Below are 22,733 nucleotides of genomic sequence, written 5' to 3' on the forward strand. Positions count from 1 at the left end.
AAAAACAAGGCATGAGTATATGAAATATTTTTAGGTGACAGAGGAGCAAAGAACATAGGTAGTTTTGTCCAAAATATTTTGTCCAGGCATGACCTCTGAGGAGGCAGCATACTGCTGCTCAGCTGAAAGGGAGGGAAAAGGAAGCTGAGGCATTTGACCTCTGCTTCAGTGAGAGTAAAAATCTTTCCTTCAAACATTCCAGGACTTTGGCAATCCAATGATTCAATTGTCCCATGGAACAGCAGGAGTTTAAACAGCTGCCTGCTAACTTACTTCTTTGGGAAAAAGGTCAAACACATTAAACAGCTCCCATGCTGTTACGAATGACTGAGTAGAAGGAAATGGTTATCACTGTAGATGGAACAGGCTGAAACAGTCTCTTCAAAATTCCATGAAGAATATTTATTTAGATGTCATGAGATTGCTTAACACAGAGAAATCTGGAAATCTGGACCCTTTCTGAACAAACAGTTCACCTTTCATTTAATTTTTATTTAGGCCTCACACTTTTATTTGCACTAAGATGTCCTCATTATTTTGTCAATAGTTTTCAAAAACACATGCAGAATGAAAAGAATGCTTTAAGGAAGGCTTGCAATTTCTTAAAACAAAATCAATGTACCAGGATTACATATTTCTGAGTATTAATCAGGTACAATGTTACTAATAGTCTACAAGATCCCACCCACCCACACACTCAATTTATGTTTTATCCAGCTGTGTAAAGCTGTTCCTCCACATAATTCCTTTTAGGTATATTTTTAAATTATGTTACTGAAAAAAAGGTCACTATTTTTTCTGTAAAAAGTACTTAGATAAAATAATTGGCCTCAGTTTCTGGTAGGTATTATTTCTTGTAATTTTTACCTGGATTTTATCATTGTGTTGATAAAGTTACTGCTTTTGAATATACATCTTTTGCTGATATTGTTGACAAGGTAGAAATCCCTCCAAGACTGAATTTATTTGGGTAATGAAATCAGCTTACTTGTACTTTAGGATAACAAAGGAGAAGTAATAAATTTCTCTTTGAGGTCATTAATATCATATGGGTTGCTTTTTTGCATATAATAGAATATTAAGATGTATTGATTTTAATGGAAATGTTGGGGCCTTTTAAAAGCCTTTTATGCTATAATTGTATGCCTTTACATTTAAAATATTTAAATTAAAAATTATATCCTTCAAGTTTGAGCAGAATTTGTCATAGGCTGCATTTACTAATTAAATTGAATGATTTCAAACATTCATAGTAAGTTCAAAAGCAATTACATTACTAGGGATATACAAAGAGACTACAAGAATGTCTCCTGAATAATTGTAGCTGTGTGCATTGTTAGATAAATTTTGAAACAAAAGAATTTTGCAAATACTTCTATGAAACTGTAAGACATTTTTATATTGCATGCAAAATTTTGACCAACTGGGAATAGACTATATATTAGATTCCCTTCTATTGAAAATAATGGAATAGATCTAGACTTATGGTTGCCCCAAGAAACTCTCATTAGTACAGTTAAAGGAGGCAGGAGCATAGCTAGTGCTCCTAAAAACAGAAAGGGAGTTGAAATAAAGGCCTTTGCAGACATAGACACTTCCAAAACAATTGAATGGTATCATCAGGACTTAGAGCTTTTGCATGAGATAGCTCCTTCGTCATGTCTCATAGAACTGAAATGCAATTTTTAGGCTAAAATTTGGGCCAAAATACCAAATAAAGATACTTTCCATATTTTCAGAATTCTAGTTTGTTATAGAAAAGATCTTAAATACAGTGTTAAATTAATTTGATCCACAGGTACACTGTTATATATATTGGAAGACTGCATTTTACAAATCTAATGAATTTCCCTTATCATTAGGTGGATAGAAGCGTTTCAGGAAGGCACAATATTGTAGCAATATTGGTTTCATCTCTTCTGTGATTCTAAAGAAGGATGGAATTTCATCAGAATGGAGTAAATGCAATACAAAACTTTAAAAAATGGACACTGCCAAGATATATCCAACCCAAATCTTCATCAATTATAGGAAATTATTTTGTTAAGTATAAGGTAATTTTTTAATGTTATTTTTTTCATGTATGTTATTTATTAAAATTTTGATGTTTACTTAATGGTCAGAATTATTTCTGAGACTCACACTGAATTCTAAAGTACTTTTTTTTAGAGTCCACAAAACTTATTACTTTATACTATAGTTGTTTGCCACAAGGTCTACACTGTTTTCTCAATGTGTTTTACAGTGTTATATTGTGACATTCTCACTAGTGGTAAGTTTTGTAAATAAAAACACACATAACATCAAGGAACAAATTTCCATGCAGTGTTTGGTTTAGAAATTGTTTATTATACAACTGATGATGAAAGAAATTTAAGTTTTTGAATCAAACTTAACTGAATTTTTATATCTTTTAATGAAAAAAACACATAACTTCTACCTCAGTAACTATGAGTGAAATTCCAGTGAACTTATATAAGTATTTCTACTGTTACATACCCTTTGGCATGGGATAATGTGACATCATCAAGGAATCACAGCAAAGGGACAGAATCTGAATTTTTACTTAACGAACTATGAATATGATAGAGGATATTTTCACTTGCAAAGGAACATAGATAATCAATTTTAGGGACTGTACATTAAATTCAGTCTTCTTGTTAGCAATGCAACACAGCATAAATGTACTTTTTTAAAAAGCTAAATATGGCTAAGCATTATATTACATAATGTCTGTTGCTATTGTAAAAGTTCTGAATCCAAGTCAATATTGTATTTGTATCTAAAATGAATGTTACATTTCCTACAACATTGTGCTTTCAAAAATAAACTGGAACTACCATATCAGAGAAGCACAAATTCTAAGCCAGTTATTAACTGAAATTATATACTCTCTCTTAAAGGTTTCAAATACCATTTTGTGTTAATTTTTTAAAGAGTTTTGATTAAAAAAATTCTTTATTTCTTTGGCCAATTGTCAGTGCATCTCATCAGGAAAGATTTATATTCATAAATTTGGTGCATTTATTTTACCATGAGCTATTTTGTATATAAAATTATTGATTAGCAGAAGAACAATGAAGTTAAAACAATGATTAACATTATTCCTAATGTTCATAATATATATTTATGGACTGAGCTTAAACTAAGTATAAAGTATCTTAAAAGGCAAGGTTGTTCATAGCACATATCAGTAGTGGAGAGAATTTTTCTTTCTCCTTTTACATAAAAGATTTCTAATTCAGCGTGATACTTGTGATTGCCATGAGAATTACTGAGTGTCTTTCTAAAGCCTTTTAAATGCGCTTTGTTCAGCACAGGTACCTACCAAATCTAGAGTTGGCTGCTGCAGGTTTTTCGACTATATATTTCTATTAGATCCTGTTTCACTCTCATCCACAATCCTCACATTATCTCCGAAGTCTTTATGCCACAGTAGAGAAACTAATACATCTTTACTGCTCACTGATTTTAATTAAGATGGCATAAATAATTTCTAACTTACATGTTACAATACCCACATTTTTTATTGTATCCTTTCTGGAGACCAAGGTTATACCTTTTAGTGTTTCAGTCTGCTTCACTGGATCCAGCATTATTCACAAGACAAGTTTTTTGGAGTTCTTCCTCGCTCTTCTTGAGCTCTTCTTAACCACAAGATTTGGATTAAACATCAGAATCTAAAAAATATCAGCCAGGATAATTTATATTCCAACAGCTGACTGAATCAAGAACCAGTTTTAAATCTTAAAGAAACACAAACTGCTAGTAATTCTTTTATGCAAAACATCTGTATGATCATATTAGCTATTGACTTGACCCTGTGGAAGTTACTGAAAATGTTATAGAGCAGCCCCGATATTGAACGGGTTGCCTGGCTGTGGGTCCTCACCTGCACGCTTAAAAGGGACTTATTAATACTCCACTACAGGCACACACAAAAGGTTAATAAAAGGTTTATTTACAAGGGAAATGGAAATTAGGAAAATGTACAACTCAGGGAGAAAATAGGGAAATAAAGTCTTTAATGTGTCCTACCCGATCTGACGACCTGGAAACCCAAAAAACACTCTCAGAGCTGGCTGCAAGCTGGCGGAGAGCCAAAATGGGGGGAACCCCTCCAAAGCCCACATGTCTGGCTTTATACCAACCTGGCTGCTTAACCCCACCCTCAGGTCCCAGCCACCTTCCCTTTGGTGGTGATGGGATTTGGAGTTCCCAGTGTCTTTGGCTTTGGCCTGGGGTGGGGGTGGAGTCCACAAAGCCTGTATGGAATTAGCTTTAGGACATCCTTTTCCCCCTAACAAAAAATGTAAAATACAGCTGTTTGAGGAGGGTATCAATTATACTCCCCCATAAAGAAGTTTTAAATGTGGAATAGTATTATAATCTCTTTCCTCTTTATCTGTCCTTCATAACTTATTAAAGCCGATCAATTGTCATTTATTTAACCTGACTTATTCAGTGTCATCCAAGAAACCTATACTAACATCCATGTAGTTGTATAGATTCTTTAGTGTGTGTGTGTGTGTGTGTGTGTATCTTGAAAGCTAACCTTTTTGAAGAAAAAATAGTATTTGGTGCATTCTATAAATGAGGAGAAAGTATAAATGTCACTTAAATTCCAAGGGTACTATGTTTATTTCACTGATACATGTGCTTCCATCTAATCCTTTTCATTTTAAGGAGCAAGAAGAGCAGTTATAAAGCTAAGCTAATAAAAAGAATGATGAAAGTAACCGAAACAAAAGAGGCCGGGTTAAACTGGAAAGACTGGTATTTTTAGTGAGTTCTCCAACCTGTTTCTCCTTTATCTGTGGCACCTGTAAATGTAGAGGATCCACCAAGGTCTAAGGAAAATGAAAAGGGTTATCTTTGGTGTCACCTACATCTCTCTCTACAGCCTCTTTTTGTTCCCTGATTTAGATGGCATCCTCCTATTATCCTTTACTAGTAACACTTCTCTCTTCTTCAAATAAAAGCTTCCATCTTTGAGAGTACAGGAGCATTTTTAAAAATAAAATTATCAGAGCAACCCTTGTTTAATATAATACTGTAATGAAACAACCAAATGAAGAGGACAAATTTAAAGTGTAGTCTTTGTTTTATATTTATATGGTAGAATATATCTAGAAATAGGGAAAGCCTGCTATTTAGTAACTTCATTAAGATGTAAATGTACTTTTTTAGGTCTTGGGGATGAGTACAACAGTTGTACTGTGTTTAAGTATGAAATCCATTGTATTCATCTGTAGTCACCTGGATTTCCAGCAGTAAATCCTATATCTCCTACTATACTGTCCCCTCCTTGAAGGCAGGTACTACACTTAATGCAGCACATCTTCAAATAACATTGAAACAACATCACTTTTGAAGAAAAAAAACAATCCTAACAACCTGGTTTCCTTACAGGTCACTTGGCTTATAGTCTCAGTTTCCAAGAATCTGTAACAATGGTAAACACTTACTGAGTAGCAGTTTCTCACAAAATATTTACATTATTTTTAAGAGACAATATGTGTTCAGTTGAATTAAGTGAGGACATATCCTTGTCCCCCAAAGGCCCTTGTTATAAATAACTTAGAGACATTCTTTTCATCATTCTGCAAGGTAACAGTTATAACTACCTGTTGGATATCTACACAAGACCTGCTTAAGCATTTTAAACTTTAGGTGACTAAAACACAGCTAACTTTCTTTTCATTCAAAACTGTTTATTTTCTTTAGTAATGGAGAAACACCATAATGGGCTCCAGAATCTACCTCTAACTGGCAACACGACTTGCAGTTACTGTTTCCTTTCCATCTTCATTGTCCTACTGTTATTACATAGGCCTGGCTCAAGTCCTCCTTACCTCTCCCCAATGATTGGGATAACTTTCCCTCTCGTCCAATGCCTTCTGTGCATGGTCTCATTGTAAACCCTGCCAGAGTCCTCTTTTAAAGCACTGCTTTCATCCAGTTTCAACCCTGCTCTTTGCTCAGTAGCTTGACATGGAACACTTTTCCTCAGGGATCATGCACTTCAGCTAATCCCAGTCCAATATTTCTTTTCAGACTCTATGTATGTGAAAGTTCTCTGTGACAGTCGATCCCAGTCCTCTCCACTATTCCTCCACTCTAAATCTAGTCTATTCTTCCACTATATTTCTAGAGCCTTTAGCTCATAAACAATCTTTCTTATGTACTTAACACATTCTAACCTTGAGAACAACAACTGTATCTTACTCTAGTGAGACTGCCCCTCAGCATCTGGCAGAGTGCCTTGCAGGCAGTAGACACTCAGTATTTTTTTATTAATTAAATTTCTTCCTTTTGGTCCCTTTAAGTGCCTCTAATATCATTCTGGAGCCTGTGCCACTTTTCATGTTAGTTTCTCAAGGAAAATCTTACCTGTGACTTACTCCTCTAAGAAAAGAAATAACTACTTGTAGGGGTATTTTTTGTTGTTGTTTAATAAAGGTGTAGGAAATTTTCAAAAAGCCTCAGTGTCAAAGTCCCTTTGGGGGGGCATGAGAGGGAATAGATGAAAAGAAGCAACTTTCTCTTTTATGTAAGTTGGTCATAGTATGTTAAAAAGCCAATCTTGAAATACTGTTTTTTAAATGACTTAAAATATATTTCTAGAAGCACTTCTTACTTCAAGTGATACTAGTTTGTATCTTGTTGTTCATATAGAAATAGAGGTCCTTTATAAATAAAATATTAGCTTTGTAAATAATGTTAATATGTATGATATTCATAAAGAATAAATGTACTTATATCCATTTTTGGTGTGATGATGTCTTTTAAGCCATTATTTTCTTTAGAGTCTCACATTTCAGGATGAACTTCACTGATACGGTTTCCTAAGCATAATTAGGAAAAGCTTATTCACGCACAAAATCATATTCCTAAAATAACATCTACTTCCAAGTTTTAATAAGTGAATTGTTCATGACTTAAATGAATTCATTGCATAAGCAATTAATGTGGTTACAAGCACCACTGTAGACATGTATATTAAGATTAGGAACAAAGAAAAGGTCTTAGACTGCCTTTTCCCATTGCACCTACAGTGTACTTTCTTAGCTTTCACCACTGGGGCCATTTGGGGACGGGGAGGAAAGAGACGACCTGAAAATCATGTAATACACAGCAAATAATACTAACAGGAAAAGGGCAAATTTTAGAGAATGAAACCTAAAGCATATTTCTACTTGTTAGGGACTGCTGCATTCCCTTTTCAGCGTCCAGCTGCCTAGATCCAGCCGGAAAGGACAGAGAGATGGTCCCATTCCTGGTGCACATTTGTTTTTCCGGACTTGGATTTCTGGCTTGAATTTGTGACTAATTTTCAGGTGCTAATCAATACTAAAAAAAGTTAAAGGGCCCTTCTTGAAAACCACACCACACAGTACTATGTCCACAGGGCAGCTCTTACTGCCACACCTTGCACTACAGGTGGCTACCGCTGGAATGTGTTCCCGCAATTCTCTACACATCCTTACTGACCATCAGGCATCCTATGTCGTTTGGGAACACACCGCTGAGCAAAACAGACAAAAAGCGACCTTAGGGCTGCTTAAATTTTTTTTTTAAGGATTTAATTATTTTTTTATACAAGCACTGGGTACAGTCAGAAGCGCATGAGGATGAGAGAATTCACCACAGCCAGAGTGGGGAGCAGAGCAGGCAGAAGGACCGAAGTACACTGCTGAGGGGAGCAGCGGGTGTCAGCAGAGTCTGCGCGCCATGGGTCGGCCGGGGATCGAACAGGCGCTGCAGAGGCTGCGGGCAGCTTCGCAGCCCAGCGCTCAACCGCTGCGCCACCGGGGAGGCCCAGGGGAAGCTTAAATTCTACAGTGATTTTATTCTTGTTCCATTTAGCCATTATACCTATTTGCTCACAAGAACTGGGCTCTATCCATCTGTCCTCTAATAAACCTTTAATAAGGCAAGACAGCCTGTACGAAGTCAGTTTTCCACAAGTCAGAAATAATACCTATTATCCCTCAAATCTGAAACTCTTGTCCCAAAACTTCCTCTAACGACGGCATTGGGCAAACAGGATGCTAAACAAACGCACCTGGCTCCTGCAAGCACGGCCTCGGGCCGCTGGCGCGTCTCCTCCACACCGACAGGGGGCAGTCTGCTGCCAGCGCCTCAGTTCCCGGATCCCTCCACCGAGGGAACGTCACGCCCGCGCCGCTGCTCCTCACCACTACTGCGCAGGCGCGGCCGGGAACACGCACCGCGGATCCGAGGGAGGGGTCACGAACTCTGACCCCCCCCAAATACACAAACCCGGAGCGCTCCCTTCCCCCCCACTTTCCTTTACCCTTCCCCCTCCCTCCGTTTTCTGGGGCCTGTCTCCTCCCAGGCCCCCCCACTCCCACACAGTAGCCGCCGCCGCCACCGGACTGTCCGGTCTCCGCCCGGCGCAGGACCTTGCGCGGCAGAGACGCGCCGGTAAGCAGCGCCGGGCGGGCAGGAAAGCGGCCCGTCGGGGGCGGGGTGGGAGGTGTCCCTTCATCGCGGGGGCCAACGGGCGCGCCCCTCGACCCACCCCCACAACTTGCGGTCTGCGGCCCGGCGGGCCCGCCCGTCGGGCTGTGCCACGACCGGCTGCCCGAACGGGTGGGGGGCGCCGAGGGGGGTCGGAGAGACCGAGGCCGTCGTCGGGGCGCGGGCCCGGCGTTTGGAGACCGGCCGGGCGCGCGAGGGTCTTCGCGGGGCGCTCGGGGCGCGCGCAGCAGCCTCTCCCGCGGCGCCTCCCGCGGCGCCTCTGACCTTTCACCTGCAGGAAAAGCTTCCGTCTTGGCTCCGCCGCCGCTTCCCCCGCCCCAGGGAGCCGCGCGCCGCCGCCGGGCCGTGGGCTGGGGCGCCCCGTGGGCTGCGGGCGAGGCCGGCTCCCGCCGCGAGGGGCCGCGAGCCGAGGCCGGAATCCCGCCCCCCACCCCCGGGCCTCTTGCTCGTTCTCATGCTAACACGGGAACTGCTGGCACCTCCTTTAACTTTCTCTTCCAGTGGGGCCTGAGCCGCCGCTGCAGTGGGACGCGTGTCTTTTTGAGGCGGGGGCCGGCCCGGGGTGCTCGCTGCTTTAGGCAGGGCTCAGCTTCCAGAAGCTCTTTTGTTAGCACACCCCGCCGCCAGCTCCCGCAGACACCGTTTTATGAATTGCAAAGATTGTCAGGTCACTTCAGAACCGTCACTGAGCCCATCAGCTTGGTGGCTGGTGGTTTGAATAAAGAGCTGCAAGGGGAAAGCAGAGCGCTTAAATTCAGGCTTTTAGGGGTGGTTTTTTGTGCCTCTGGAAGTTGTAAATAGGCCTTCGACTTGGAGGTCTTTGAGCCATGTTGGGTTAGTTCGCGCCCGATGATTGTTTTTAAAATTTCATTTGTACAGTTGGTAGGTTTAAGAGTGATAATTGTATTTCCATAAGAAATGTGGATCTTTGAGATACAACTATCATTTTTTTTTTTTTTTAGGGGCATTTACGTCGTCTTTTAGGAAGAGTTTTGAGGGAGACATAAGTCAGGCAGCAAACATTCCCAGAATACCTACTGCTGTCTGTGTGTCTGCCACATAACCGCGTAATTCCTACCCTTGGGGAGTAGAAAAGACAAAGCACACCATAAATAATTAATAGTGTACTGTAAATGCAATTGTTTGCTTTTTTTTAGTCATCAGACCATCTGCAACCTCTTAAAATCTTTTGTGAAAGCATGGACTGCCTCTCCAGAAAAAAAAAAACGAACCTTTGCATAAAATTTTGCATGCAATACTAGAAGTAAATGGGTATCTGTAAGTCCTCCTTAACATTCTCAGCATACGCGATATATGCTGGACTAATCCAAAAAAATTGAATAAAAATTTTTTTGAACAGAATCCTAAAGGTCAGGTGGAATTTAAATGAGGAAGGAGGAACTTGGAATAGTTTATTGAGGAATAGTTTATTGAGGGTTTGACCTGACAGTTGCCCCTTTAGGGAGTGATAGAACAGAAAGTAAGACAAGAAAGTCGCATTATAAAGGAACTCACCTTTGTGGCCATAGTGCCAGGCATATTGTAGGGATAAATACTGAAAAATTACCAGAAGGCGGAATCTGTATTCTTCAACCTTTAAAGGGACGCTGGTAATTCTGAAGCAAGATAATAAAGATATGTTTCAATTGTGTAAGCATCCTGAGAACTTGCTCTTTATCAAAGGTGCTGACACATAGATAATTTTTGCCTTTTTGGGAGTTTAAAATTACAAAAAATGGTTCTTGCCGTCTATGGGTTTTTCATATATATAAAGTTGCATATATTAAATATAGTTCGGGGAACAATTCTGGTAGTAGCTGAAATTTTACCCTCAGGGTTCTTAACTTGAAGACCTTGGACTGGCAACGGAAGAGTCTATGAGCCTCCTGACCTTCAGCATATGCACTGTAGTGTGAATGAACATGAACTTGTGTTTTCTGGTGAGGGAAACCTTACTTTCCATCAGATTTTTCAGAGAGACATTTGACCCATTCCAATGGAAAAGAAAAAAGGAGAAGCATTGTCTGTATTTTCAACCTTTTTTTTAGTACATGCCATAGAAAGAAATGTTTTGCCCTTTAAGCACACTTACTCAGTTAAAGCTTTCTTAGGCTATTCATAACCTCATTACACCCAGTGCACTAATTTCTATACTGTTTTCCTTTAAAAAAGATTCTGGCCTACTAAATTTCCACCTCTATAATTGACTCACAAAACAATGTTTGCAAAATATTACTTTGGATGATAACAGACAGCCTACATTCAGTTGATGAGAGTGAGTGTGATGGGAAAAGAATATGGGGAGAGTGGATGCTGTGAAAAGAAAATGAACTGTATTTGAGATAGAGAATGAGTCAAAGAGCACAGACTTAAAATTTTAGAATAGCCCTTTTTTGCACTGCCTGTTTTTTCTTTTCCAGTAGGGAAAACATGTGGAAGTGAAATTGGAGCAAATAGGGAAACAAGGTAAAAAATATAGGATTGTGTGTCCTGTGTTTATTACTTAGTTTTAGAGTGATGATGGCAGAATCTTGGTGTTTTTTGCTTTGTCTCTTAGGCTTGTAAAAATATTTCTCCTTCAGTGTCTTAATTCTATAAGGTTTCTCAGATACTCCATGTGGTAGTTCTTCTGAGTTCTTGTTAATTTACTGAGTTTTTTATTCATTCATCTTTCAGGATCTTTTACTTATCAGGAGCTGTTAATCATTGGTATGGTTGATATTTTCACTTCTCTCGAATCTTTACAGCAACTTTATTTAATCCCTCTTTATGAGAAAACTGAGGCTTAGGTTAAGTGACTAGCAAGTAGTCATTCATTTTAGTAAGTTGTAAAAATGGGGTTGGAACTCTAGTTTTTTGGCTTAAGGTCTAGGACACATCTACCTGTATAAATTCCCTGTCTCTCTCTATTTCGCTCCTTATCACTCCTTCCTAGTTTGCGTCATAGCATAGTAGTAATTGAAAATCCCTTTTCTCATCATAGGGCAGAGATCTCTTCTGTCTTGTTCACTAAACTAATAGTGCCTGATTAGTTTCAGTAAGTGTGTGCTGAGTTAAGATGTGAATGCAAGGTGCTATGAAACAAGTTTATTGGGAAAATAAAAAAGCAAAAGCATTTGTTGAAAAATCACAGTTCTTTTTATTGGAGATGGTCATTTATGCAAATGAGTGCAGGATGCTTCAGAAGATAGAGTGTGTTACCACTGAGGGACTGCTTGCTTTTCTCATGACAACCGTAGATACACATTCAGAAAGCCTACCGGAGAGAATAAATGGCCATGAAACTCCACCTAGAAAAATAACTGTTACTACTTGAGAATGTCTATTTTTCATCCTTGCCTGTTCTGGATAGTTAAAATCAAGTGTAAATTTTGGTTTCTTGATCTTTGAACTTAGTTTCTCATGAGCATTTTCATCATCAAACATTTTCATTATACATGATGCTAACAAGAATGTGCTTCTGCAGAAATCTTTGTCTTTACTAAAATGTCATCGTCTCTGTAAGGCTATCTCTGACCACTTATTAAAAATCGCGACTTGCTCCCCAACTCCCAGGCATTTTCTGTCAGTAGTCCTTGCTCTGCTTTTCTCTGTTCTGCTTTTTCATCATTTGTCAATATTGTGTATTTTGTTTGTTTCATTCCATCAAATACAAACTTCACAAAAGCAGAAGAGGTTTATTTGTTTTAATATTGCTTACTTCATCCTTAACACACAGAAAACTTCTTGACCCATAATCAGCACTCAGCAAGAATTTGTTGAATAGGATAATATGAGGCCCTCAGCTGGGCAGCTCAGAATCCATTATCAAGATCTTCGAATTGGAGTTAGAGATTACTTTTCCTTCCCTGGTGCTTCCCACTGTCAAAAATAAGAAGTTACATAGGGGATGTCTGAGAACAGAGACAGGAAGGCTGCTCAACCAACAACTCCAGTGTTTCCCAAGGTGTGCTCTACTAGTGGGCTTTAATCCCCCTCCCGACCACTTTGTTGTTACTTTTGCTAAAACTAGCAGAAATTGAGCTTTTATCACAAAGTAATTAATGCACACTCATGAATATCCAAATGTTTCCTGCTAAAATCCTGTGTCCCTTCTCATCAATTTTTATCATTTGCCCCGTGCTAATTTTTTTAATCAAAGTGAATAATACTATGCCATGAATTTCTTGATTTTAGTAGAACTTAATGTATTTGGATAGCATTTATAATTTAGGTAGCCTGCCTTTTTTTTTAAATGGTGGAAGTCTTTTGAAATAAGCTCAATTATATGATGTATTTTAACTATTTACATAGAAATATTTATTATATTCTTGGATAGCTAATGAGGGAAATAAGAATGATGAAAATAAAATTATAGATTGGACTTTATATTGCCTATGCCCCTGCCATCTTAGATTAGGATTTTTTTTTTTAAAGATTTATTTATTTATGCAAGTACTGAGTACAGTCACATGCGCGGGAGAGTGAGAGAATTCACCAGAGCAGGGAACAGAACAGGCAGACCGACGACACTGCTGAGGGGAGCAGCGGGCACGGCAGGAGAGGTCTGTGCGCCAAATGGGACCCTCGCTGGTGGCCAGGGATCCAACCAGGCATCAAACCGGCGCTGCAGATGCTGCGGGCAGCTTCACAGCCCAGTGCTCAACCGCTGCACCACCAGGGGAGGCCCTTAGATTAGGATTTCTAAGTAAATTATTGGAGACATGGCCTGGGTTTTCCTTAGTCCATATAGTAAAATGTGAGAATAGAGGTATTTGAAGAAGGAATTGATAAGAAAAATGGAACCAGAACTAGAAGATTTGGAAAATTCATAATCCATATTGCAAAAGAAAGAAAACTGTGTTGACAATCCAAAGTGACTAGACAACCATTTGCTAAAGAGATTACTGGCATGTTGTTTATGGATCCAATCAACCATCTCAACAGAGGTTAGAAATAGAGGTGGGTTATCCAGGAAAGATCTGTACAGAACTCTTAACCTGATGGCTTAGGAGGGACACCCCCCCCCCACCAACACCCCCCACCCAACTGCCCGCCCCCCCACCCCAGTACGCCCATGATCTACATGGCTGACAACTAGATTTTTGAGAATTTTATACTAGCAAAAATGCTGCTGGCTTGTACTGAAAAGAAGAGAGATGGGGAGAAATGAAGGAAGACTTTTGGACTTCTGGGATTCTGTGGAATCACCCAGTGCAACTATTAAGGTTCAAACATGTTATCCTTCAAGAAAAGAAAAACGAACTGAAGATGTGTCAGAGGTTTAAAGGGTTATCCCTGCTACCACAGGCCCAGGAAGCAATACTCTCTGTTCTGTTGGTTTCAGTGAGGTTAAATCCATTGCTTTTCCAGGAGAGAGAGAGTGTTAAATAATCAAGCTAAATATTGAATATTGTTTTTAGCACAACTCACAGAAACATTTTAAAAGTAATTGAAAGAAAAGTAAATCCAACTTTACAGTTAGGATTAATTATAATTAATGCTAGAATATTATAATTAATCACAGAATATTAGCGAATTTATGACAGACATTATGCAATATGATAAAACAACATAATTTGTATGCTCTTGACAACTTGATATAGAGATAAAGCAAAAGTCAAAGTCATGCCATTAATCTTACAGCTCTAAAATTTACTTGGTAACAGTTTTACATTAAATTCAGATTGACTTTAATATGTCAGAAATTGCCCCTAATGCAGACTAATCACAAAATTTTAGAGAAATCTGTCCTGAAGGAACACAATTGTCAATTTTATGGTGTCTTGGTGGGAGTGTGTTTAATAGCTGTAGTGATGTGTTTATTTACAGATAAGAGTTGCCCTTATTTTTTTTTTTTAATAGAAGCATGTTTTATTTATTTAGTTAGTTTGTTTTGTTTTTATACATGCACTGGGTACAGTCAGAAGCACGGGAGGGTGAGAGAGCCAGAGCAGGGAGCAGAGTAGGCAGAAGGACCGAAGTACACTGCTGAGGGGCGCAGCGGGCGGCAGGAGAGGTCTGCACGCCATGTGGGACCCTCCTCCGGTGGCCGGGGAGCAGCCGGGAATCCAACCGGCACCCCAGAGGCCGCGGGCAGCTTCCCAACCCAGCGCTCAACTGCTGCGCCACCGGGGAGGCCCGAGTTGCTCTTATTTAAATTAACAAATGGATACTCTTGACTTATACTGGACTTCTGTTTAGGCTTCTGTAACTCTGAAAAGTGAAAATGTTTGATGGTCAATAGTTTTTTCCTAGTAGACATTTTCAAAATATATAGCAATAGAATAGTTTTATGATCCCTTGTATATGCTTCACCAGTCTTCAGTAATTGTCATCCCAAGGCCAATCTTGTTTTGCTTATTCCCTCACCCCAGCTGTATTATTTTAAAGCAAATACTAGCATATAACTTCATGTGTAATCTTCAATGAATCTCATTTTATGGGTATAATTGTGTAAAAAAACATCTCTTTATTTTTGGCAGGACATTTTGGCAGTTAGATCATGGCTACTATAGAAGAAATTGCACACCAAATTATTGAACAGCAGATGGGAGAGGTATGTTTAGTGTTAATTCAGTGATTCACCAACTAGGTTTTGGAGGTACAGAATAAAAGATACCCCGAACTTTGTGGATAATTGCATGGGTGCTATGGGAACACAGAAGAAAAACAGCTAATGACAAGTTGTGGAGGGTTATAGAAACCTAGTTAAAGAATGTATTTTTGGAGAGTGCAAAATCTGAGTCTTGGTCAGTGGAACAGTGGAAGGAGAGCATGTCAATAAACAGTAGAGTTTCACTTTTAAAATAGTTATGTGCTATTCCTTAGTAAAAGGTACCGGAGTCCAGAGGTTTTGAAAGTATCATTTAGGGCCTCTGAAAGACTCACAGCAAGGTCAAAGCCATTTTCATCATAATACTTGAAACATTATTTGCCTTATAATTATCATTCATATGTACATAGTAGAATTTTGCAAAGATTACATGACATGATATTGTATGATGAAATGTGTTAACATAAGATGAATGCAACTCAGTGAACCAGTGTTTTCCAAATGACCAATGCTTGATGTTACAAATCACCATGAGTAATGGGTCCCCTCAAATTACAGGATAGAGCTATAGATTTTAATAGAGTTTCTGACTTCACATTGCAACTAATCTTTAAAAAAAACTACTAGTTTTTGAGTTTTGGTGTAGTATAAAAGAACAGTTTCCACAGTTCAAAGGGGCTATTAAGATAAGCTTCCCACTTTCATCCGATAAATGTAAGGCTATTTTCTTTGTATATTTTAACCAAAACAACATAGATTGCAATAGATTGAATGCAGAGGCAGACAGGGTACAGCTTATTATTATACTAACCAAACATTAGAGCCATTTGCAAAAATGTAAAAATGTAAAACAATGGCACTATTCCCACTAGATTTTTGTCTGGAAAATATATTAATTTTTCATACAAAATATGTTACTTATGTTAACATTTAATGAGTTATTTTAAGATTTAAAAATTTCTGTTTGTATCTTTAGTGTGGTAAATATCAGTAGGTATAACCAAAAGCCGTTTGGAACTCTCAGTAATTTTTTTAGAGTGTAAAGGGATCCTGATACCTCAGAACTGTTCCCATAATCTATTTTCTCTTTTTTATTGAAGGTCATTTGGATTGTATTACATTTCCAGTTGTAATTATTATGCTGTAGTAAACATTCTTTTATTCACCTAAGCAAAATACTTCAGTCCATGGCAGTTGCACCCCACATGTTCCTAATGCTCTTTTCTGAAGATGTAAGGCCCATATTTTATTCATTTCACTTTGAATATTACTGATAGAATTAATCCACAGTAAAACTGACAGCTCAATCTTTACTTGGTAAATTTGCTACAGATCAATTGATTTGATGTCACAGCTTACATTTATTATTGGAAATTGCAGAAAATCGTTAGAAAGGATGAAGGTGAGACTTGGTAGAAATAACTTGTATAAAAATAAAATTGTCAATAAAAATAAAATTGTATAAAAATAAAAATTGTATAAAAATAAAATTGTCAGTAGTTAAAAATTCACTCTACTAGGACATAGTAAAAATAATGGTCCACAAAGAACTGAAATTGACAGCAGCTATAATCAATACAGTTTGCTGTAGCCAAAAACTAATTAATGAACTTTGTTGTAAATTTTGCATAGAAAAGAATTTTGGTGAAAATAACTTAAGGAAAATGGAAACAAGCCCTAAACCAAGGAATTAAGTTGGTTTAATGAGTTTATGCTGTAAAATATTTGCTCTGTAACAATAAAACCTCTCAAAGCTGGGCTATTTCTCTTTATTTATGAACTTCCTCTTCCCCAGACCATTTCATCTCAGCAGAAAGCATTTTTGTCTTCCTGGCTGCTTAGGCCAAAATTTGTAGTAATCCTTGACTTTTTTCATCTCCAGCATAGCCACTACCCTATCAGGTATCCGAGATATCTGTAATCTTTGCCTATAAATAATGCCCAGATAGTGCTAGTCTCCCATAATTTTACTCATGAACATTCACAGTCTTGTCTTTACAGTAAATTCTAGACTGATGGTTTTTGAAGAAGCTCCTACCACTCCTCTGTTGTGTAAATCTTTCAGTTGATCTCCATTTCACATAGTAGAAAGTCCAGGCTTTTGTATGGCCTATCAAGCCCTATATAATCTGGCTTCAATTGTCACTTAGATCCCATCTTTACTATAGTCCCTTTCTGCCACTCTGTTCCCCTCATATCTGCAAGGTGTGCCTCATGTCTGCAAGGTGTTGAGCACATCCTTCCTGCCCTATGGCCTTCTTTATATTCTATTTCCTCTACCTTGGGATGCACTTCCCTTACCCACTGCCAAACCTTGATCTGTTACTTCACTCAGGTATGTGCAAAAATGTTATCTCAACCCAGAGAACATCATCACTCTTGATTCATTCCATCAGTGACTCTCAGCTTACCCTGCTTTGTTTTTCTTCTTGGTACTTAATACCATGAAGCCGTATCATTTGCTTTTTTGTTTTTCAATCTGTCATCACTAAACTAAAAGTTTTAGGGCCTCCCTGGTGGAGCAAGAGGTTAAGCATAGCACTATGAGGCTATTCACAGCCTCTGCAGTGCTAGTTCGATCTCCGGACCGGCCAGGGAGCAACCCACATGGCGCAGACCTCCCCTGTCTCACCCACTGCTCCCCTCAGCAGTGTGTTTCAGTCAGTCTGCCTGTTCTGTTCCCCAGTGAATCCTTTCACCCCCCGCACCCCTGGCATGGACACCCAGTTCTTGTATGCATAGATAAATGAATCTTAAAAATAAAAACTTTATAAGAATAAAAATTTTGTCTTGTTTTTTGCTCTATCCTGGGGCCCAGGATAAATTGTTCTTAGCAGATAGAATGCACCCGGTATGTTTCTCTATACAGAAGGTCGAAGGGAAGGGGAAGGAAGGAAACAAAATAGTGAGGTCCAGATATTCTTACTATTGTGCTTTTATGTATTTGCATATTTGTTTATTTCTGTAGGATAGCATATTGTGTAAGTAGAATTGCTAATTTAAAAGGTGTAGGTGTGTATATTGAATATATATGTAATGAGTAAGGTGTACTTTTCTTTTTCTGAAGATATGAGAAATTTGTGTGTTGGGGGAAAATTGATTACTGATTTGACACAATTGTGCTAGATTGTTACAGAACAACAGACTGGCCAAAAAATCCAGATAGTGACAGCACTTGATCACAATACACCAGGCAAGCAGTTCATTTTGACAAATCATGATGGCTCTACTCCAAGCAAAGTCATTCTGGCGAGACAAGATTCTACTCCAGGGAAAGTTTACCTCACAACTCCAGATGCAGCAGGTGTGAACCAATTATTTTTTGCAACTCCTGATCTGTCTGCACAACACCTTCAGGTATGTAACTATGGAAGTGTCTTTTCATCTTACACTTGAAAAAATAAAAAAGCATGTCATAACACTTAAGACCTGCTGTTTATGACTTTACATATATGCATTTTTTTAGTAGGGGAAAAAGTCTTGCATAAAGTTAGGTGCTGTGCAGAGTATCTGGTGACTGCCCTCTTCTATGGGCACTGTACTTTTCTTCACACATAAGTATCTTGGGGGTTTCCTGGGAACAGGCTGCTTGTGCCTCAAACAAGAAATTGCCAAATCTTTTTTTTTTTAAAGATTTATTTATTTATGCAAGCACTGGGTACAGTCAGAAGTGCGGGAGGGTGAGAGAATTCACCAGAGCCAGAGGGGAGAGCAGAGCAGGCAGACTGACAAAGTACACTGCTGAGGGGAGCAGCGGGCGGCAGGAGCAGTGGGTGGCAGGTCTGCGAGCCATGTGGTACCCTCACCCAGTGGTCAGGGATCGAACCCATGCTGCAGAGGCTGCAGGCAGCTTCGCAACCCAGCGCTCAACCGCTGCGCCACCAAGGAGGCCCAAGAAATTGCCAAATCTTAACAATTCTTGCTATAGCTTCTTCTTTGGTGCATCATCTTCACTGGTGTGGCATGCAGTCTACCCCATGGTAGACTCTTTACTCTGGAACTCGGTAGTGTAAATTTATATCATTTTAATTTTTGCTAATTATACATCGTTTTTTGAAGTGCTGGTGAAGGCTTTACACACTAAATGCCTATGGTTATGTAGACATCTTTACTGCTGGTTACTATGTTCGAATACAAATACAATGAGTCCTTAAGTTTGCCTTCAGAGACTTTTTTAAGGAGTGTCCACTTGAAATTGAATTCCATATTTTATGATGAACAATGAATCAAAGAAAGTTCTTTCAGAATTGAAAAACTAATAGAATACAAAATTACCTATTTGATAGATCCCGTTATTCTTCCATTTGTATTTTTTGTATTATGTTTAGAAACTGTTAAGCTAGAAAATTGATAGGATTTATCAATGTTATTTTACACCAAATAGAAGTCACTAAAAATTTTATAATATTATGCATACCTAATTACCAGTTAGAATTGATTTTTTAATAATAGTTTTGCATTTACAGAAATATTGAGCAGTTAGTACAGAAAGTTCCATACAGCCTCCCAACACAGTTTTTGCTATTAACATTTTACATTAATATAATACATTTGTTATCATTAATTTTGATACATTTTAACCTAATTTGATACTTTTAACCTGATCTTTTATTCTTCCATGATACCATATTATGTTTAATTGTCATGTCTCCTTAAACACTTAATTTCTTTAGCTTTTCTTAGCTTTGACAGATATAGGTTGCCTCACTGTGGGACTTTGGCTGACATTTTCCTCATGGTTAGACTGGGGTTGTGGGTTTGAGAACTGCAGAGGTTAAGTGACTCTTTCAGCACATTGTGTCAGAGGTACTTGCCATCATGTTTTATGACTGGTGATGTTGACCTGGATCACTTGGCTAAAGTAATGTGTGTCACATTTCTGTACTGTAAAGTTACTTTTTTTTTAATTTCTCAATTTTTGAGGTAAAGATTATTTTGATACTTTTTCTATCTTATGGATCATTTTTAATGAAAGGGAATTCCCCTGGTCCAAGATTTGATTTCCATACTAGTGATCTGTGATAGTGTGGGCAAGTCCTTTAACCTCTCAATATCTCTCCTACTCTCAGGAATAATAGTAGATAAAAGATTGACACCACTTTCCATAGAAACGCTATTAAGGAAAAGAGTGATATTTGTTATAGATGCTTTCAGAGGACATCTAATATCAGAAGTTGTTTTTACATTTGTATTAAAGACTGATTTTTGTGGTAAGAAGGAGTGCCACTATCATGTAGTAAGAGGCAGTTGTTCTAAGAAATGTTTACAGTTTTTTAAGTCAGAATTACTTCTGGAAGCATTTACACGTCTAAGAAAAAGAATCAAAGTAGAGGATTACTATGTGGGTTGTTTTAAAACTGAGGGCAAGAGGGTAGGCATGTACATGTTTATTAAATGCCGTATCACATTTTTGGGATTAAATTAATTTGTTTTAAAATTTTGAAAAAATGATGTTATGGTTGAAGGATAACCTTAAAAGAAGAAACCAGTATTTACCAGTATTATATTACTTTAGTGATGACTTCATTATGGAGGGTTAGTAATTTGACCAAGGCCATTCCACCAAGTTTCTCTGACTTGCTGCCATTTATCAAACTCCAGAGTTCATGCTCTTAACCACTACATCTAACTCAAATCTTGGACAACTCTGTAATGAAAAGTTTATACCTTTGTATATCAATCATATATCCATGATTATAATTAAATATACCAATATGGCTTTTTCTTTATAATTCCTTCACCATTTGAAAAATTCATATCTTTTTATTTTATGATAGCTTATTTTAGTCATGTTATTCTGTCTGGAAAGGTTCTGAGCTCTTCAAAGAAAATGCCATGATAAGACTGATAACTGCTACCACAATTTGACATGTTTCATATGAATAATTGTTTAATGAATGATATGCCTTTTTAAAACTCCATATTTGTGTGTTTATATTAATGAAATTTTTATGGAAAAATTTTAGATACTATTCTTGGTTGTAACATTGAAATTTTAACGTACATAGGTAGAAAATTGAGACTAGTTTAATATATGCATAGTAATTGATTTCAGTGTTTTAGAGTAAGTTATTAAAAAAAAGCAAGACTGAATGTTCTTTTAGCTTTTTATGGAATACGAGCATTATTGAGTAACAATAAATTGTTTCTGTTTGTTTGTTTTGGGGGATTTTCTTTAGCTCTTAACAGATAATTCTTCCCCGGACCAAGGACCAAATAAGGTTTTTGATCTTTGCGTAGTATGTGGAGACAAAGCATCAGGTAACATTAAAAAAAAAAAAAAACCCTACCTGTGTGTTGTGTTGTGTTGTTCAAATAACTACCATACTACCATGTTTCTTCAACTAGAAGTAAAAATAAAAGCAATGGAGCTTGTCATTTTTGTGTTTCTTATTTATAGTCTATGGAATTTAAGTGATTTTTCCTTTAAAGCTTTTTATTTAAAAATAAACATTTTTCTCATTGGTACAGTTTAATTTGATATTGCAATGACATAAAATGTATACTTCAAAAAATTACGAAAGTAAATTGAAAATGTGGAACACTTGAATGAGAAACCAGCTTTGTCAAAGAAATTGTTTAAAAATTAGTTGTGATCCTTAATATATAACAGTAACTTGTTAACCTATTGAGGCCTGTTATCATTCCAGGAATACAGAGTAATACAAGTTACTGAAGCAGAAAAAGCCCTGTTTAATTTAATACTCTGCATAGATGAGCAGGCTTGTCTCCAAGCTTATAACAAGTAGTACTCAGGGTTGAATCATTTTAGTTGGGACCATTATTTCCTGTCAGAAATACACAGCCATATTCATTCATATATATTCACAAGTGCCAATGAAATTCAGTTTATCTTTTCCCTAGTGTAGGGGTGAAAAGGAAATTTCTCACTACCACTCAGGGTTATTCTCAGACTGATCAAGCAGTCAAATTAACTTCTGACAGACCTCCCTGGTGGCACAAGGCCTACACCCCAATTCTTGTATGCATAAATAAAATAAGTCTTTAAAAAAAAAAACAAATTAACTTCAGTCAGATAAGTGGGAGAAAAGAACAAATGCAATTACATATTAATGGAGAATCTACATAGATATAGATTCTAAAGTTAGTGAGGCAAAATGAGGTTGTTTACATCCAGAGCTAAGAGATAGAATATGAGCCTGGGACTTAAGGGTATAGCAGGGGGACTGCTGTGACAAAGAGACACATGGCTGTATGACAAAGATAATATGCTCTGTATTTAGGTGCTCTCTATTTAGATGTTTTCCTGCTATATTGATAGGTTTCTCTGACAAAAGTTTATTTCTGGTAAAAATCCTAAGTCTGGATAATATCCCCAATTTTCATCTTATAGGTAGCTAGGGGAGTGGGAAATTGTTTCTTGTGAAGCTGCAGGGCCTCAAATGACCTTAGCTCAAAATAATTCACATTCCAAAGTGACATGTTTTAGGGAGCCCTGTTCTGAACATCTTGGAGGGGCCTATCTTCCCAATAGCTTCAGTACAGAAACCTTCACTAGAGCTTTTCCCAGAATATGTTCATTGTTAATAGATGTGTACCAAAGAAATGGTTTGTGAAATGATTAATCAAAGATGAACCCACAATGCAGAGATACTATTTAAGTTAATACTGAGAAGTAATTCAACATTAATATTCTTTTTTCTGAGGCATAGTTTTCAGAATGAGACAG

General features: G+C 37.8%; 2 protein-coding genes across 3 annotated transcripts in view; both read left to right on the top strand.

Annotated features, from left to right (window-relative positions):
• The window catches only part of FGD6 (FYVE, RhoGEF and PH domain containing 6), a 102,819-nt gene extending 96,113 nt beyond the window's left edge, over positions 1-6,706 (top strand). The window contains exon 21 of the mRNA XM_037513856.2: positions 1,863-6,706. Within this exon, the coding sequence (XP_037369753.1) occupies positions 1,863-1,899 (37 nt within the window). The 3' untranslated portion in view covers positions 1,900-6,706. The remainder of the gene's footprint in view (positions 1-1,862) is intronic.
• A 1,498-nt stretch (positions 6,707-8,204) lies between these two features.
• NR2C1 (nuclear receptor subfamily 2 group C member 1) overlaps positions 8,205-22,733 on the top strand; it is a 38,672-nt gene continuing 24,143 nt past the window's right edge. The window contains exons 1-4 of one of the 2 annotated variants that reach the window (XM_037513857.2): positions 8,205-8,451; positions 14,973-15,046; positions 18,170-18,400; positions 21,223-21,304. In XM_037513857.2, coding sequence (XP_037369754.1) covers positions 14,993-15,046; positions 18,170-18,400; positions 21,223-21,304 — 367 coding nt within the window. In that variant the 5' untranslated portion in view covers positions 8,205-8,451; positions 14,973-14,992. Of the gene's footprint in view, positions 8,452-10,254; positions 10,975-14,972; positions 15,047-18,169; positions 18,401-21,222; positions 21,305-22,733 lie in introns of those variants that run through there. The other variant, XM_054696124.1, reaches the window with a different exon arrangement.

Source organism: Talpa occidentalis, unplaced genomic scaffold, assembly GCF_014898055.3.
Source record: "Talpa occidentalis isolate TD23 unplaced genomic scaffold, MPIMG_talOcc4v2.1 talOcc4.16, whole genome shotgun sequence".
In the NCBI taxonomy this organism is placed as follows: Eukaryota; Metazoa; Chordata; class Mammalia; order Eulipotyphla; family Talpidae; genus Talpa; species Talpa occidentalis.